At 44.3% G+C, this 18,384-nt stretch overlaps 1 protein-coding gene across 1 annotated transcript in view; it reads left to right on the top strand.

The window, feature by feature from the left end:
• The window catches only part of CTNNAL1 (catenin alpha like 1), a 68,071-nt gene that overhangs the window by 19,670 nt on the left and 30,017 nt on the right, over positions 1–18,384 (top strand). The window contains exons 2-3 of the mRNA XM_070939100.1: positions 9,457–9,646; positions 18,084–18,271. Coding sequence (XP_070795201.1) covers positions 9,457–9,646; positions 18,084–18,271 — 378 coding nt within the window. The remainder of the gene's footprint in view (positions 1–9,456; positions 9,647–18,083; positions 18,272–18,384) is intronic.

Below are 18,384 nucleotides of genomic sequence, written 5' to 3' on the forward strand. Positions count from 1 at the left end.
TATGTGACTATTTGGGTCTAATTATGTGGGTGCCTCGATTTACATGACTTATAACCAATATTCTGATCCCAATTTTGATTGTAAGTAGAAGACTATTATAGTATAAATATTTCTTCTAGAGATCTGAAATAGTTCTTGCTAATTTGAAGTAGTTTCTTGTTAGAGACAAGGGAAGAGGGATGACTTTCAAGTTTAGTATCTTATTTTACAAGTTCTTCCTCAAAAATAATCGTAACAGGTTTCCACTAATCACATCAAACTTCCTGATTTACTTACAGTCTATAAGTCTGGTGGAGTTTTCTCCTGTCAGCCCAAACCCGGGGTGGGGGTGGGCGGGGAGAATTTGCTTAGAGTCTAGAACAGTGATGGCTAACCTTTTTGCCATCGCGTGCCAAAAGTGGGGGGAGTGCGGGGGGTTGTGTGAACACGTGCCCACACCCATAATTCTATGCGCCCACCCCCCGTGCACAACCACCCCGTGGTCCCCCACTTTTGGCATGTGATGGCATGGTGGGCCCGGTAGGCCCGTTTTTCGCCCTCCCCAGGCTCCAGAGGCTTTCTAGGAGCCTGGGAAGGATGAAAACGGCCTTCCCCACCCCCTGGGGGCCCTCCGGAGGCCAGAAACAGCATGTTTCCCGTCTTTTGGTAGGCCCAGAAGGCCTGAAAATTAGCTGGACAGCGCATGCATGTGCGCTGGAGCTGAACTTGTGTGCCCACCGATATGGCTCCGCGTGCCACCTGTGGCACGCGTGCCATAGGTTCGCCATCACGGGTCTAGAAGATACAAAACTTGTTTGTAAAATAGAGGAGAATAGAAGGGATAATTTGACAATAATGAAGCCAAGAAAGAAAAGGTTTTCTGTGTGATAAATGAACTTTTAAAATGACAGAGCAAATTGTCAAAGAATAAAAAAGCAGTTTGTTAGGGAAACAGGCTAAAGGAAGAAAAAACAAAAACAATACAACTCCAAATTAAAAAACAATTAAAATGCATTTTATCTAATTAGATAGAACTTTTGGTTTTGAGGCACAGTGTTCCTTATTAAAATGATGATCTGGGCACATTTGGTTAGGTGTTGCCAGAAAATAACAAGTGACATCTGTATTTTTATGGAAACTTGAAACTTTAAAAGAGGCAGATGGTTTTCCATTCAGTTATGTATCAAAGTCCATTTCTAAGGTCACCAAGCAGAAGAAAGACAGCTACTACCGTACTATTACCAATACTAATAAGATTATGGATAATTTGTAGTAGGTAGCAATAGGTTTTGATTTTCTTGTAATAATAACAACAGGATGGCTAATAGCGGCAAAAAACAAGCAATTGGATAGGATATATAGGATAGAATATATATGTGAAAAATTATAAAATGAATTCATTTTATGTTCTTCTACTTTCTACCAAACTATCATTCTGTACTTGGTGGACTTCTGGGTTCTGCAATTAATACATTTTAAAATAACTCAGCGAGCTTAAAGAAATCTACCTGACCCATCAGCATGTTGATTAAGAACTAAATCCAGTGCCTTAGTAATTCCAAATTTGTATTGTATATTATTCTTTGGAAGAACTGCATAGTTTCAAATTCAATGCAGCATTTTGAGGGAAAAATAAGTGTTCTATGTATCCTGATAGCAATATAGAATCAGACTGGATTAACTGCAAGTTTAAGGGGAGAAAGTACATTTAAATTTACTGATTTAGCAGATATAGATTTACTCTAAAATGCTGGATAATTTTCAAAGAGAGTAGCAAGAAAAAATATCTTCTGTGACTAAAACTGTAATGTGAAATGAATAAGGCTAGGAAGCATAGCCATTGGTTTTTAAATAGGAGAACTATGAGCTCTGTTCAGTTTTGATACATAAAATAATTTGGTACTTGGCAGTTCTTTATATATCTAAAGAATTAGTATTTTAGAAAAAAGGAAATGTAACTTATAGATGTAAATTTTGTGAAGATAACATTTTACCTGTTGATTGACACATTCCTTGGAGGATAATGAAGAATGGAACTCTGGTGAACTTTGACTCTATTCAGAAATTGAATTTGCCACATCTTTCAAATGGCTGTTATGCATAATATATATGTTTTTGAAAGTGGGCGCTTCAGGCATAATTTGATTCACTGTGTCTATAATGTAACTTGGGTTTCAGTTATGAGCACCAAGAAATCTTTTTTTTTTCAGGTCCATGGACAGAATATGTGATTAAAAACAGGTCAGGTGATTTGTAAAAATAATGAAGTAAGTCTATGTGTGTATGAATGTGAAAAAGAGAGAACGTAATCTCAGATAAGCTTTTATTGAATGCTGAATTCGATTATGCTGAAATTCAGCCCCAGTTCATTATAAACAGAAATAATTAAAAATGTATATATGTAAAGTATAATGTCCACTTGTTGCATTTAGTATTATTATTATATTGTCCATGAGGAGATTGTTTTGCGTAATTGTTTTAATATCCGTGAAACACATTAGGAAGTAATTGCCTCAAAAATAGCATTGATAGGACATTTAAATGCTTTTCTTTTTTAAAAAAACAATAGACATATTTTTGGATTATAGGTATATCAGTAGTTTCTGTTATGAATTCTTAAATGAAGTTCTTTTAATGAATCTAATTCTACTTGTTTGGGGCAAGAAATAATGAAAGATTATTGTTGCGTTTGTGAGTTATAGAAGGATATTTTGCTGGTCCCCATTTGAAGATAGGCATGCTGAACAAGATGTTGCCTTATAACACAGACTGACTCTAATAATACTGTTGTTGCCTTGCACTTATTTCTAACAAATGCACAAACTCGGCTACAGCCCTCTGAAATAGGAAAAGATAAATACAGATAAATGCAAGCATCAGCAATGCACTATTGCTCATTTCTCACTGGAGCTGTTTAGAAAAGATGAAAGAAGGATTTAAGAGGTTAGTGAAACTGAACTCCCATGTCCAAACGTCTTTTCAAGGACAATATAAGTACCCTCAGGATAACGAATGCATGATCACAGGATCCAATTCTAAGGCAGTGGCCATTGTCATTAGATGAAATGGAAAGTTCCGGTGCTAGGGGCAAGCATGCCCACTTTTAGTTCAATGCAAACAATGTACCCTGATTGCTTTTGTTACTCATTGTTCCAGAAAAACATCTTAAATATAAATACGTGCCCCAGAGGTGCCAGAGACTAGCCAACCTTCCCTGATTTCAGTTGATCAGCTCATGTTAGTATTTGAATGAAGGACTGCTTCAATTTTCCAGAGTTGTAAGCGAGACTGAGTATTTGTTGGGGGAGGGGGTCCAGAAAATAACAGCAAAGCATCTTCATATTGTTGTCAGCCAAATTGGATTGTCTTGAGAGTGTCTTTATAATTTGAAACAAAATAATCCAATTCTGTACTTGTCTAAACAAGATTTACAGATATGTTTCTTAAAAAATAATTAACCCTGTTAATGTAAGGGTTATTGTAATTATGGCCCTGAGTAGAAAGGTGGGTTTTAAATTGAATGGACAACCTTTTGGAGACAAGGGCAGCAGTTAAGTTTTTGGTGGGGCCAAATGCACAGAACAATTATATCTGCTTCCCAAAAGGGAACTGCTATATATTTTTGCAATCATATTAGAGGGAGTCCCAGGGAACATATAAAAACATATGCCTCAGGCCTGCACATTTTTCTCCCTGTGGCAGTAATACCTATTTAATATTACTTTACAGAAAGAATCTACCACACCTTTCAATGAATTTGATAGCTTTTTGCATTTAAAAACAGCTTGAGGCAGCAAAATATTGATAAATGTTATGGCAGATAACAACATTCCTAAAGGATGGTCTTTGTTTCAATTAAAGAGACGGTATAATTAAAAATCTCATTGGCAAACCCCTCCTTCCAAGGGTTCTCCAATAAATAGGCTGCCACCAGTCACACTGAATCTCCTGTCATGAACTAGTGCAAAGGGCCTGGTGGCTCAGCAGACTGATAGCATTGTGATTAACACCAGCTGTCTGCAATTACTGTAAGTTCGAATCTCACCAGGCTCAAGGTTGACTCAGCCTTCCATCCTTTCTAAGGTAGGTAAATTGAGGACCCAGTTTGTGGGGGCTTTGTATAAATATACAAAAGTTTGAAGGCTATTGCTTAACGCATTGTAAGCCACCCTGAGTCCCCGGAGAAGGGCGGCATATAAATCAAATTAAAAAAAAAAAAAAAGATGTCTTCAAACTTGGTAGCTTTAAGACTTGTGGACTTCAACTTCTGGGAGTTAAAGTCCACAAATCTTAAAGCTGCCAAGTTTGAAGACCTCTGAACTAGTGTGTCCTCTTGGGGAATGTATAGCCTTTTCATTAAGGATTTGTCTCTTCAACCATGTTGTTTTCTTGGAAAGATTTCAGAGGTGGTTTGCCATTGCAGCCTTCCTATACTGAGAAAGAGTGACTGGCCCAAGGTCACCCTGCTGATTTCATGCCTAAAGTGGGACTAGAACTCGTAGTCTCCTAATTTCTAGCCTCTTGCCTTAACCACTACACCAAACTGGTTCAATCAGCCACACTTTAGGAATATAGAAAGCAAAGATCTTTCAGTCTTCCTGCCCAAATCCCAAAGCGCTCCATGGCTTAGGGCCTAGGTACCTACGAGACCACCTTCTGCCACCGACAACCTCCCACCGACCAATACGCTCCCACAGAGAGGGTCTCCTCAGAGTGCCGTCGATCAAGCAATGTCGACTGGCGACCCTCAGGGGGAGAGCCTTTTCTGTGGGGGCACCCGCCCTCTGGAACAAGCTACCCCCAGGGATACGATTGATCCCGGACCTCCGTACTTTCCACCAGGCTCTGAAGACCTTCTTCTTTCAGCAAGCTGGGCTGGCTTAAAATTTTTAATTGTTTTATGGGTAAGGGGTTTTAAATTGGGGAAGCCAAATGGATTTAATTATGTTTTAAATTATTTTAATTTTCATATTGTATGTATTTTAATCCTGGCTGTTCACCGCCCTGAGTCCCTCTGGGAGAAGGGCGGTATAAAAATTTAATCAATTCAATTCAAAGTATAGCTTTAACAAATGTGGTGACAAATATATAAGTTTGTGATTTTACCCTGATTTATTGCTGCTGTAGCACGTTTCTCTAGGCCAAATTCTGTGCTAAAAATTCTTACAATATTTGTCAATGACTTAATTTCAAGTTTTGATTTTCAATAAACTTTTAGGTGATCCATATAAATCAACTGTAAGGTTTTATTTGCACTTTTTGGCATTTGATAGCCAACATTTGTTTTTTCAAAATCACTGAAAGTGGGATCATAGCAATGACACATAATAAGAGTTGATAATGAGTCACTCTGGAATTTACCTCTCCTAATGTTGGTATGGTTTTTTTCATTTCCAACCACAAAGTCTGTCTTCCACTGCTTCATTATTTTTTCTATAAACATTTCGATTACATTAGTTGTTTCCACACATTTGATTATTGTAGGAGAAGGACTAGCAGAGCCAGGGGGAGGAGTAAAAAGAGGGATCATCTTAGAGTCATTACATAGCCACAAGCGACTAATTCTTTTATCCACCCAGTATTTATATTAGTTTTTAGTTGAGATTGCTACAGAGCTTTCCAAAACTAGATTGTTTCCTATTTTGTCTGGTTTTCCATTATCAGGATTTTGGAGAAGTTTTATCTCTGAGTCCTGGCTGTGTCTCACTCAGAAGATTCACAGAGGCAGTTCTTAACAGCTTCAGGAACGCCACTGTATTGTGCTCACTTTTGACAACCTTGTTGTGTTATTCTGGATGCCATACATTTGAGACACAGTAATTTGTCTCATTGAGTCTGACATTCTTACAATGTTTTGCTTCCCCAGATTCCTAGTTTGATATTTCTTACAGCAAAATGGGTTAGTGGAGTTGAACAGTATAATTTCGTATTATGGGAAAGTGGGGGAATGGCATTATTAAATATTCTTACATATTTTAAAAACAGAAGAAGTTTCATAGACGTAGTAAGTAGCACAGCAGGACAATTATGCAGCAGAAGACAGAGATAAAGGTGGAGAAGAAATATTTAGCATGTAATAGAATAAAAACGTCTCAATTTGGGAAAAAGACGAGTATGACAAATGCTCAAAATAACCCCCACCTTTGTTTCGTATGGTATAAGAATATTACCCTTTCAAGATTGTCATGGAATGTGCCTTGCAATGAGTTAAGGATAATGCTTGTCTGAATTTTGAAACTGATGTTGTCTGGGTCACTGGCTGATTTGTAGTAAATAGGTTGTTAATAAATGTATAATGGGGACAAGCTGCATAATCCAATTGATCTTCTATGTTTAAATTTCTTTGTTTCAAAATTGAATTGGCTTGTTCTAACTCCATTGGTAAAAAGGGTATCCCAAGAAAAGCTGTAGAAATATAATTACCTGGATAGGGTTTTTTTTACTAGATGGAGTAAAAAATGTCTACTATAATTAAAGGCCAAACCCAACTGGATCATGTAATCATTTCAGTCAGCAGTTACAATTATAATCCAAAGGCCAGATTCTAGTGATCTGCTTTTTTCTAGAGCACCATATTTGGGACACAGTGAGAGACCTGGAAATCTGTCTTGAAAATTTGGATTGGACCAGGGGTGTCAAACTAGATTTCATTGAGGACCGCATCAGGGTTGTGTTTGACCTGGGAGGGGCAGGGGATGTGGCCGTGTGTGTGTGTGGCCAGCCCGACATCACTCGTGTTGGGGAAACCTGTGGTGGCCCTGGGCAGGGCTGGGGGCAGTGGTGAAATGCAGCCGGTTCTATCCAGCTTAGGCAAACCGGTAGCGCTGGAGGTGGGACGCCCCGCCCGGACGTCATCAAGTCCTGTTTTTGATGCTCTGAAGCAGTGGTGAAATCTAAAATTTGTTACTACTCGTTCTGTGGGTGTGGCTTGGTGGGGGGTAATGTAACTGGGTGGGCATGGCCAATTTTATTTTAACTTTTAAAACCATTTTTTCTACAACCTCTTCGGCAAAGAGGTTGTAAAAAAATGCTTTCAAAAGGCTCTGACGATCCCAGTTGAGTTGCCTGATCGGCAGAGGCTTTTTTTCTTTTAAATGCCTCTGCCAATCAGGCAACTCAGCTGGGAACATCAGAGGCTTTTAAAAGCATTTTTTCTACAATCTCTGAAGAGGTTGTAGAAAAAATGCTTTTAAAAGCCTTTGACGATCCCAGCTGAGCGGCACGATCATCAGAGGCTTGTTTTTTTTTACTTTTAAAAGCATTTTTTCAGCGGAAGAGGTTGTAGAAAAAATGCTTTTAAATGTAAAAGAAAAGCCTCGGATGATTGTGCGGCTCAGCTGGGCATGGATTTTTGCTACCGGTTCTCCAAACCACCCACCTCCATCGCTACCGGATCGGGTGATCCGGTCCGAACCGGGAGCATTTCACCCCTGTTCTGAAGATCCTGCGCATGCGCAGAGGTGTAAGCAAGCATGAGCACGCTCCCATTTGCAAACCAGTAGCAAAGGTAAGTGGATTTCACCCCTGGCTGGGGGGGATTCATTGTCTCCAAAGGAAGAAGGCTACACCAGGGAGAACTCCAAATCCTTGTCCTCCAGAGGAATCTTGCCATCAGCTGGTGATCAAGTGCTAAGGCAGGACTTCCTTTCTTCCCTCCCTCCCTCCCTCCCTGCCTTCCTTTTCTTCTTTTTCCTTCTCTCTTCCTTCTCCTTCCTTCTTTCTTCCCTTCTTCCCTTCTTTTTTCCTTCCTTGCTCTCTTCCCATCTTTCCTTTTAATTTGTCTTTCCTTTTTCCTTTCTCCTTTCCTGTCCCTTCTTGGATGCTCAAATGCAAAACATTTCTCCATTGTTTTGTTTTGCTTTTAGTTTGTTTTGCTAGCCCTCTGCCAGCGAAAATGCTCCCCCTCCCCTCCCCTCCCTTCCCCTTGAGCACGACCCTCCCAAGCTCCATTTTCACTGGCAGAGGCACTGCAGGCCAGTCATTCGCCATTTCCATGGGGCACCTATGGCTGCCTCACGGGCCAGATGAGTTTGACAGCCCTGGATTGAACTTTCTCTTTTATTGCTATTTTGCTGTATTGATCCAGTTGAACCCACCACAATAATTTGGTGCAAGCCTTACTGTAAAGTATTTAACAACAGTTGGAATGAACTATTTATCTTGAGTAAAATAGAAAGCTTATATAGCCGAGTCCAATTTCTGCTCTTTGGGATATGTAGAAAGGGCATTTTAGGCTCCAGAAGTTTGGAAAATCTAAGTATTTAAAAGTTCTGATTTGTTTGATGGTGTGCCCACCTGTTTGCAGTTCTGTATCTTGGGAAGTTTGGAAAATACAGATATTTTAGATTTGGAATATTTTATCACGATTAGAACAAAGCTACCACATCATTACCATAGAATAGTAATTTCATACACCATTAGCCCAGTGTAGGAGGATGAAAGTCTAGGCTGTTTAAACTAGCCACAAGTGAATTCATGTATACATTAAACCATGCTGGAGGTACTACACAATCCTGTTTTACTCCTGTACTCATTGGTATTTCTTTCGTTTTATGTCCTTGGTCACTGGACCTGACTTTCATTCTTGCAACTTTATACATTCTAGATATTAGTACCCTGTTTTCCCCAAAATAAGACATCCCCTGATAATAAGCCCAATTGGGCTTTTGAGCGCATGGCAATAAGGCCAAGCGCTTATTTCAGGGTTCAAAAAAATATAAGACAGGGAAACACAGTAGAAGCAGACATTTATCAATTGTGCTAGTTCTAAATTTGTGCCACGGTCTAATCCTGAAAATCAAGTTGAATAAACCCTTAAAATCAGTGAAAGGCACAAATGCAGATGCTGCAGCACTATAACATAGTCCCTAATGTAAATCTGCCTTCCCCAAATGTTGTCTGTTTAGCACTCAGAATAGATTAAGACCGTGGCCAGTCTGTGGAAGTTCATCTGCAGGTATATTTTACCAATCATTTTAGACCTGGCAGGAAGGGGGTAGAGGTGAAATTAAGATGCGAATACAGAAGCACCCTTTTACAGGTACTCCCGAGCACATTTTATAAATGTCTTTTTACTTAGCAATTACTTTTATTTTGGTTTATTTTGTTTTATATTGCTTTCTGCTCTGCTTATCAGACTTGGAATTTTAATTGAATGTTGATTGATTTTTTTTTTCTGTCAGCTGGGTTCTGCCTGAACTCTCTGTACTCCCTCACACAAGGAAAGGCATTAGGGTGGCGAGAAAGTGAATTTTGATGTATAAACATTGCATACATTATTCAAATAACAAAAATTAAAAGACCTCAAAGGAACTAAAAAGGAACATTTAAATAAAATTAAAAGAAGAACACACCCTAACACTGGCCAAACACAGGAAAGTGAGAGGAAAGGGGTTTCACAATCTCTTATTCAGGTATTGTTTTGAATGGAATACAGATTAATACATGGTTTTGGCTGTCATCTGTTTCTGTTTTTAGATAACAACTCTGATTAACCATAAGGATAAACCAAAGAAGTCGTATAAGACATTGAAAGCAGTCCAACAGGTGGGCCAAGCGGTTAACCTAGCTGTTGGAAAATTTGTCATGGTGGGTGAAGCTATAGCCAATGAAAACCAAGAGCTGAAAGAAGAAATGAAGGCAGCCTGCACTGAAGCAAAGCAAGCAGGTAGGTGAAAGTTTATGAACCTGAGAAGCAGGGCATCATTTGCTATAAAAATACCTGCTGCCTTCTATTCTCTTGGATTTAGTAAATCCTTCTCATCTTGAATTTACCTGCAACAAAGACCTGCATTTTAATATCTTAAATGTGTGGAGAAATACCACAGGATATTATTTTAGATCAGATCTCCAGTCTTGTTGAAATTGTATTAACTCCTACCGTGTTTCCCTGAAAATAAGACCTTGTCTTATATTTTTTTGAACCTTGAAATAAATGCTTGGCCTTATTGCTTTATCAGGGGATGTCTTATTTTCGGGGAAACAGGGTACTGTTGATCTGTGGCATTCAGTAGGGAAGCATTAACACAAAGAAACGGTGGAATAGTCATGGTTCTCAAAAATATCTGCTGTGATTTAAAACAGTAACTCTATGAATTTCTTGTTCTTTGGAGCATGAATTGCAGTTCCTAATGTCTCAGAATATTGAGTGATGTGAGATAGGTATTCTAGATGCTTCATGCTTAAAATGGGACCAAATTCTTTTCAATGAGGAGCATTTGGTGATTACAACAGCCTTCTTTCTCAAAATATGAAAGTTTACAGCAGAAGAACTAATTGATAGGGCAATTAAAAAAGATACACCACTGTTCTCCATATTTTGTAAGCATAAGAATGAGTAACTAAGACATATAGGTCGTCCTTGACTTACAATAGTTCATTTAATGACTTTTGAAGTTATAATGGCACTGAAAAAAATGACATGATAGTTTTTCACACTTACAACCATTGCAGCATCCCCTTAGTCACCTGATCAAAATTCAGATGCTTAGCTACTGGCTCATATTTATGATGGTTGCAGTGTCCTGTGGTCACGTCATCTTTCACGACCATCTGATAAAGTCAGTGGGGGAGCCAGATTCACTTATCAACTAACTGTTAGTAACTTAACAGTTGCAGTGATTCATGCACCCCATTTTTGGCTCGTTCCAGGTGGTGGGGATCACCGCCTATCTGCCGCCTGGAACGGGCCGAAAATGGAATGCGTGGAGGCCAAAAATGGGATGTGCGGAGGCCAAAAATGGAGCATGCGGAGGCGGCGATAGGTGGCAGCGGTGATGGGCGGCACCAGCGCCGATGGGTGGCGGTGATCCCCGCAGCCTGGAATAGCTGATAGGAGTTATTCCAGGAGGCACATCTAACCACCAATCAGCTGCTCGTGCTAAATCAGGCTGTGCTGAATCTGACCACGCTGTTTGCTGCAAGGAGGCAAATTGCTAGGAGGCAGTGGCCGAAGGGTGGGGGCCGGCGGGTGGGCGTGGCTTTTGCAACACTCGCTGTATAAGACACACATTTCCACTCACTTTTTTGGGGGAAGTGCGTTTTATACTCCGAAAAATATGGTATATTAAACAGATCTATATGCCTATGTTTTACTCAGTAAATTTCCATACTTCATGATGCTGTAATATTAATGAGTTTGCTTGGTCCCCAAATCATAATCAGTGAAGAAGATTATGAAAACTAAAGCAGTGACATTTTCCAGAACGCTGCTACTACACTCCAGCATTGGGAAAATCCTCTTATCTGACAGCAACTGAGAGAACTTTTTTTACACTTTATCTACCTACTCTGTGCTCTCTCCACGCCCCCTTTTGCACCCGAATCCCCAGTCTTTCTCTCAGTTGCTGACAGACTGAGAGGGTTTTCTCTGTGCTCTGAGTATTGCGGTAGGCCTTTTGGTTATTTTTGATTAGCCCCCTTTTTTTTGTTTCTGTTTGGTTTCGGGCAGGATTAGGCTTTCTTTCTTCTGTGAATCAGTCAGCTGGTCGTCGGTTTCGTGCCCAGGGAGCTGGGTCGTGCCGGCTTTCGCGCCTCTGTGCTAGCTGCCGCCGGCTTCTGTCCCTTCGGGGCGGATCCGGCCGGATTCCCACTGCTGGTGAGGTCGGGGCTGAGCGGATTGCTCCCCGACCGCCGTTTCAGACCTTCGAGCCGCTGCGGGGACGTTTCCAAGGAGCGGTTACCGGCGCCCCTCACATCGCGGCGTGGTTTGTCCAGCGGCCGACCCGTCAGGTTTCTGCGGGCGGCGCTGCGGTTTTCAGCTTGATCGGATTCATCTCGACCGCCGTAAGTGTTGGCTAAGGGGGGGGTGCGGCGTGGCTTTCTGTTGCTCGCTACCCTCCCGCCGTGAGGCAGCCGGCCAGGGCATCATCCCTGAGTGGCGTCCGTGTGCGAGCGGCGCCAGGGGAAAGCGCCCAGTCATTCTACAGAGCGAGGGCGGGCCGCCATTTTATTCCTACGCCACCAACGCGCGGCCGCCATTTTGAGCAGGGGCGGCCGCCATTTTGGATTGCTTTGGGCAGCGCGGACCCTAATTAAAGGGCCGCAGCCTCTTTTCTGGGACCTTGCTTGCTGAGCTTCAGTCCCGGTCGGGACATTAGCTCTGTGGGAAAAAAAAGGGGGGGGCGTTTATTGTAATCGCTCACCCCTTTGTCGCCCCTCTGTGTAGGGCCTACCCTCAGACCTGGGCAGAGAGTGAGGGTGCCCTCTTATTTGGCTTGGCAGGAGTGCCATCACCACTTGTTGGGTTCAGTTCATTACCCAGTTATTTTCTGACTATCAATCATTCAATCAATTTATTAATCAATTTTTTTGATCAATCAATCAATCAGTCTACCAATCTATCAATTCATCAAGCAAGCAAACATTCATTCAATTGATCAATTAATTAATCAAGCAAGCAAGCAAGCAAGCAATCAACCAATCAATAATTAATTCATATTTTTTCATATTTATTGTCATTATAAATCAATCAATCAATCAATGAATATTCATTAACCCGCCTACTTGGTCCCGCCCGGGGCATTTCGACATGGGGGACTGTTCGTCCTCCTCAGATAGTGATCAGGAGGTTAGCCCTGTCAGATCTACTAAGTCCCGCAAGAAACAGGCGGGCAAACGTTCTGCATCTAGTGGTCACAAGTCCCGCCACTCTAAAACCTCCGCTGTGGCAGATAAGGATGCTCTCAGGCGTCACAAGGCGTTAGAAAAACAATGTGAGAAAGCCAAGCAAGCGTCAGCTTCATTATATAGTTGTGATTTGGGTTCCGCCCAGCAGTCTGTTCCTGTTCCCGACGGTTCGGAGCGAAGAGAGGCCCGATCCGCTTCCTTGGCTTGGCAGAAGGGCGTGTCCCAGTTGATGCCTGATGTTTCAGTAGCGGGCTTGGAAGCCTTTCCTCCCCCTCGGCGCCAACCTTCGGCCACCTTCACGCCCACAGCCGCGGACCTCCGATCAGCGGACAACCCTCCGCCTCCTTCACAGTTCGACTTCCAGACGATGTTGTCTACGGCGTTAGCTTCTATTATGGCGGCTGGAGCACAAACAGCGGTCCAGACGTCCGCGGCGGGGACATCTTCAGGCACGTTGACCACTTCGGGGTCCTGCAGGGCTCGCTCCCCCTCCCCTCGTGAGTCTGTTTCGTCTGAGGGTTCGTGCCATGACGAGGAGGGCCCTGAAGAACTCGAATTCTCCGAGGATGAAGGACTGGTACCTGACACTCCGGCCTTCACGGGCTTGTTTCGTCCCGCACTATTTAAGTCTCTCCTGCACAAGGCTCATTTGACTACTAACTTGGGTTCTGTGGGGGCTCAACCCCCGACAACCCCGTCTGAGACCGGTCCTCATGATGCCTTATTTAAACAAGTCAAGCAGGAGAAGGATTTTATTCCGTGCCCTCAACTGTTCGCGGATGTTCTACAGGCACCTTGGGCCCAACCGGGGTCGTCCACTGCGCCAAGCAATTTAGACAAGAAGCTTTTCTGTGCGGCGCCCGAACTTGAGGCCATGTTGGACTTGCCCACAGTGGATGCACCGGTGGCGTCCCTCACTTCTCAGTCTATGGTTTCAACTGACCCGCTGGAGGGTCTAAAATCGGAGGACAGACGCACTGAATTGGCATTTCGTAGGTCACATCAGGCCGTGGCCTGGACTGTTAGAACTGCCACGGCTACTTCATTTTTCAATAGCGCCTCTTTGATCTGGTTGCGTCAACTTCAGGAATGGCTCCCTCCAGAGGATACCAGTTTGCGTCACGATATTAATAAGATTGCTGCCACAGAATACTCGGCGGACGCTTCATTGAACTCTGTCAAGTTTGCATCACGGGCGTTGGCGACATCTGTTACGTCGCGACGCCTTTTCTGACTGCGGCCGTGGAAGGCCGATGTTAAAACCAAATGGAAGTTGGCGGCGGCCCCGTATAAAGCCCCGAACCTGTTTGGCACTGCTTTGGAGCCGGTCCTTGTTGAGGACAAAGACAAACGTAAAGTTATGCCACCATCCTTTCGCAGACAGGACAGGCGTTATACTCCATACACGCAGCGTCAGCCCTTTCGTTCTTACTCGGGGCAGGGAGGCCCCACTTCTTACCGGCAGTTGTTCCAAACTCCAGACCGCTTCTCAGACAGGCAGCGTTTCAGAGAGCGTGGCAGACCTCAGACCGCGTCCAAGCGCCCCTATCGTGGGTCCACATCCAGGCCCTTTAGACGGGGCAAATGACTCACCGACTCCGGGACCAGTGGGGGGACGTCTTCAGGCCTTTTGTCATCAGTGGGCCCGGTCCACCCCGGACGAGTGGGTGCGTCGCACAATTTCGGAGGGACTCGCGATCGAATTCACAGATCGGCCTCCTCGACGGTTCATCCGGTGTCCAGTTTCCCTGTCGACAGAGTCGCGCAGCTTGATGGTGGAGGAGATAGCACACCTGCTGGAGATCAACGCAATAGAACCGGTTCCGTTAGACCAACAGGGGACCGGTTTCTATTCGGTCCTGTTTTTGGTCCCCAAAAATTCCGGCGGGGTCAGAGGTATTCTCAATCTCAAGGATTTGAACCGAGCGGTACGTTACCGTCGTTTCAAGATGCACTCTCTTCGGTCCATTCTGGCATCAATTCGTCAGGGGGACCTGATGCAGTCGGTGGATTTACGAGAGGCCTTCCTGCATGTTCCAGTGCTTCCTTCGCATCGGCAGTTTCTGCGATTCGAGTATGCGGGCAAGCATTACCAGTACTGTGCGATGCCGTTCGGTCTTTCTTCGGCTCCCAGGACTTTCACCAAGCTGGTAGCAGTGGTGGCCGCATCTCTCAGCGCCGTCCTGGTGAGAGTGTTGTGTTACCTGGACGACATTCTAATCCTTTCCTCATCCAGGGTACAAGCGGAGCGAGACAGGGACAGGGTGCTTTCGGCCTTCCGGAAGCACGGCTTCTCCGTCAACCTGGACAAGAGCCAGCTCGTCCCCATGACCTCAATTTTACACCTCGGGACCCTGATAGACTCCGAGAAAGGTCAGGTTTTTCTGTCCTCAGAAAGGGTGGAGAGCATCAGGTCACTTTTAGACCAAGTCCTGGCCCAGAGGAAAGTACCTCTCTTGACACTTTCGAGACTGTTGGGGAAGATGGTCTCGTGTTTCCGCATTGTCCCGTGGGCTCGCAGACATTCCCGCCCGCTGCAATGGCTACTCCTCCCGTTCCAGAGGACCGGCAGTTCCAACACGCCAAGAAAAGTCCTTGTGCCTCCACAAGTCAGACTGTCACTACGTTGGTGGAGATTGCCGGCCATCCTGCGGAGGTGCACCTTTCTGGAACTGGACTGGGTCGTGATCACCACCGATGCCAGTCTCCATGGCTGGGGAGCCCACCTGGGTGCCCAGGTGGGCCAAGGACAATGGTCTCCAGAGGAACGTGTACAGAGTATCAACCTCTTGGAACTTCGAGCCATTTGCCTCGCCCTCCTGCATTTCCGGATGATGGTTTTGGGTCGACATGTCCTGATACTCACGGACAATACATCTGCCAAAGCGCACATAAACCGGGAAGGGGGGACGAGGTCACAGACGTTGATGCTCGAGTCGGTACGTCTGTTCAATTGGGCAGAGAGACATCTGGAGTCAATTCTCGCAGATCACATTTCGGGGAAGGCCAACACAAGGGCGGATTGGCTCAGCAGGGAAGTGATCGACCAGGCCGAATGGCAACTGCTTCCCAGTTTGTTTCAGGAGATCTCTCTTCGCTTCGGACGACCGCTGGTAGACCTGTCCGGCCAACGCCCAGCTTCCCCGGTTCATCACTCGGTATCCGGCTCCAGCGGCGGAAGACACAAACACTCTGCAGTGTCGTTGGCCAGCGGGTCTGCTATACGCTTTCCCTCCCATCACGTTAATTCAGCAGGTAGTCCGGAAGATGATAGCGGAGAGGGCGGAGATGTTACTGGTGGCACCACATTGGCCGCGCAGGCCGTGGTTCGCGGATCTTGTGGAATTTTCAGTGGCAGACCCGTGGGTGATCCCTCCACATCAGATAGTGCTGTGTCAGGGAGCCATTCGTCATCCTGAGCCCCAGTGGCTGCAGTTGGCCATTTGGCATTTGAGCGCGTCATCCTGAAGAAAGGCCGATTGCCAGATACGGTGATTGGTACGATTCAATCGGCCCGTCGGCCATCCACAACGAGGATCTACGAAGCCTCCTGGAGAGCATTTTGCCGTTGGTGTGCGACTGCTCATGTGGATCCTACGTCTGCGACGATACAGGATGTCCTCATCTTTCTGCAAGCGGGCTTGGAAAGGGGTTTGTCTTGTGCTACTCTCAGGCGTCAGGTGGCGGCTTTGGCCACTGTGTTATCCTTTCCACCGTACACCTCCTTGTCTCATCATCCGTGGGTGAAGGGATTTCTTCATGGAGCTACGAACCTGAGACCGCCTATGGTTCATCGTTATCCTTCTTGGGATTTATCTCTGGTTTTGCAGGCCCTCACGTTGTCCCCGTTTGAGCCACTTGGCTCCATCTCCCTTAAGTTTTTGTCGTTCAAAGTTGCTTTCCTGCTGGCGATCACATCGGCTAGGCGCATTTCTGAGCTCGCTGCATTATCGGTCAGGAAAGACTTGTGCATTTTTCATGCTAATACGGTGGTCCTGCGGATGGACCCTGCCCATGCCCAAAGTTAATTCATGGTTTCACCGGGCGCAGGAGTTAGTTCTGCCGGATTTCTGTCCCTCGCCGAGACATCACCGCGAGGTTCTTTGGCATACTCTGGACATGCGCAGGGCCTTGAGATGTTATATGCGTAGGACAGCGTCGTTCCGGAAGACGGAAGCCCTTTTTGTTTCGTTCCATCCTGCATCCATGGGTCAGAAAGTGTCGTCGACCACGATTGGTGGTTGGATTAAGGCCTGTATCGCTTCTGCTTATGAGAATCAGTGTCGCCCGGTTCCTGGGAATATTTTGCCTCATTCGACTCGGAGTGCGGCTACTTCGGCCGCCTGGGCTACCCAGGCTTCTGTATTGGACATTTGTAGGGCAGCTACCTGGACCTCTTTGTCGCCATTCATAAGACATTATAGGATTGATGCTTATGCCTCGGCTGAGGCGTCCTTTGGGCGACGGGTGTTACAAGCAGTGGTGTCTGGGTCTACTGATGAGGCTAGTGTTTTGCCCGACCCTGGGAGTTAGGCTTGGGTATGTCCCAATGCTGGAGTGTAGTAGCAGCGTTCTGGAAAATGGACATTGACTTACCTGAATGTCCTTTTTCGGAATGCTGCGTATACACTCCATTTCCCTCCCTCTTAATTTGTTGGCTTGTGGTTGTTTTGTGTTAATAAATTTTGTTGTGGTTCACCTTTTGTGTCTTCGTTCAAGACTGGGGATTCGGGTGCAAAAGGGGGCGTGGAGAGAGCACAGAGTAGGTAGATAAAGTGTAAAAAAAGTTCTCTCAGTTGCTGTCAGATAAGAGGATTTTCCCAATGCTGGAGTGTATACGCAGCGTTCCGAAAAAGGACATTCAGGTAAGTCAATGTCCATTACCTAATATGTTTTAGATTATTAATTATTATGCTAAAGAATAGCTAGGGATCTAATCTCCAGGAAAGTGGTTTCAGCCTCCAAGATGAGCAAAGGGCTTTTAAGGAAAGCAAGCACTATGACAATATAGAAGCTTTGTTTTTATCTACTAAACTTATTGTTATTAGTCATTCCGGATCAAAAGAAGAAAAGACAAGTTAAAAATGTTTTAAAATAAAGATGAACACGCTTACTTCCTTCTAGAACATAAGCAATGTCCTACTGTATCAGACAGTAGCCCATTAAGTCCCGCAGTGGTCCCCGATTGCGCAAGGAAGCCCATTAGTCTCCAGCAGGTGGCCTACAGAGGCAGTTACACTGCCATCAAAGCTAATCACTACTGATCCCCATGATTTCCCTGAATTGGCCCAACACTTTTTTGAAGCCAGTTAAGCTGGTAGCCAGCACCATCATCACATGGTAAAGATAATGCATAGAATTTAAAATTCTCTTGCTGCACCACTGATGTTGGCCTATATTCTCTTTTCTAAAATACAGTTTTTACCAGTTGATTTTGTATTCAGAGCAAGGCTGAACTAACTACTTTTTGCTTATAGGTGAGACCATTGCACACCTCACAGACATTGCAACCTTGGATCGTCCAGAATCTGATGGCCAGATAACAATTTTTACAGACAAAACAGGAGTGATAAAGGCTGCGAGGCTCTTGCTTTCCTCAGTTACAAAAGTATTAGTTCTGGCTGACATAATAGTTATTAAGCAAATTATAGCTTCTAGAAACAAGGTAATTATGATTTTGTGAACAGCGGTTGTACGTTTTGCATACAGTTTTATATTGTATATTATGGAATGATAATTTAATATTTTTAACTGGCATTGAGTTCAGTCCAAGGTCAT

Source organism: Pituophis catenifer, unplaced genomic scaffold (assembly GCF_029215685.1).
Source record: "Pituophis catenifer annectens isolate HBS135680 unplaced genomic scaffold, rPitCat1.0.hap2 SCAF_3, whole genome shotgun sequence".
NCBI classification, from domain to species: domain Eukaryota; kingdom Metazoa; phylum Chordata; class Lepidosauria; order Squamata; family Colubridae; genus Pituophis; species Pituophis catenifer.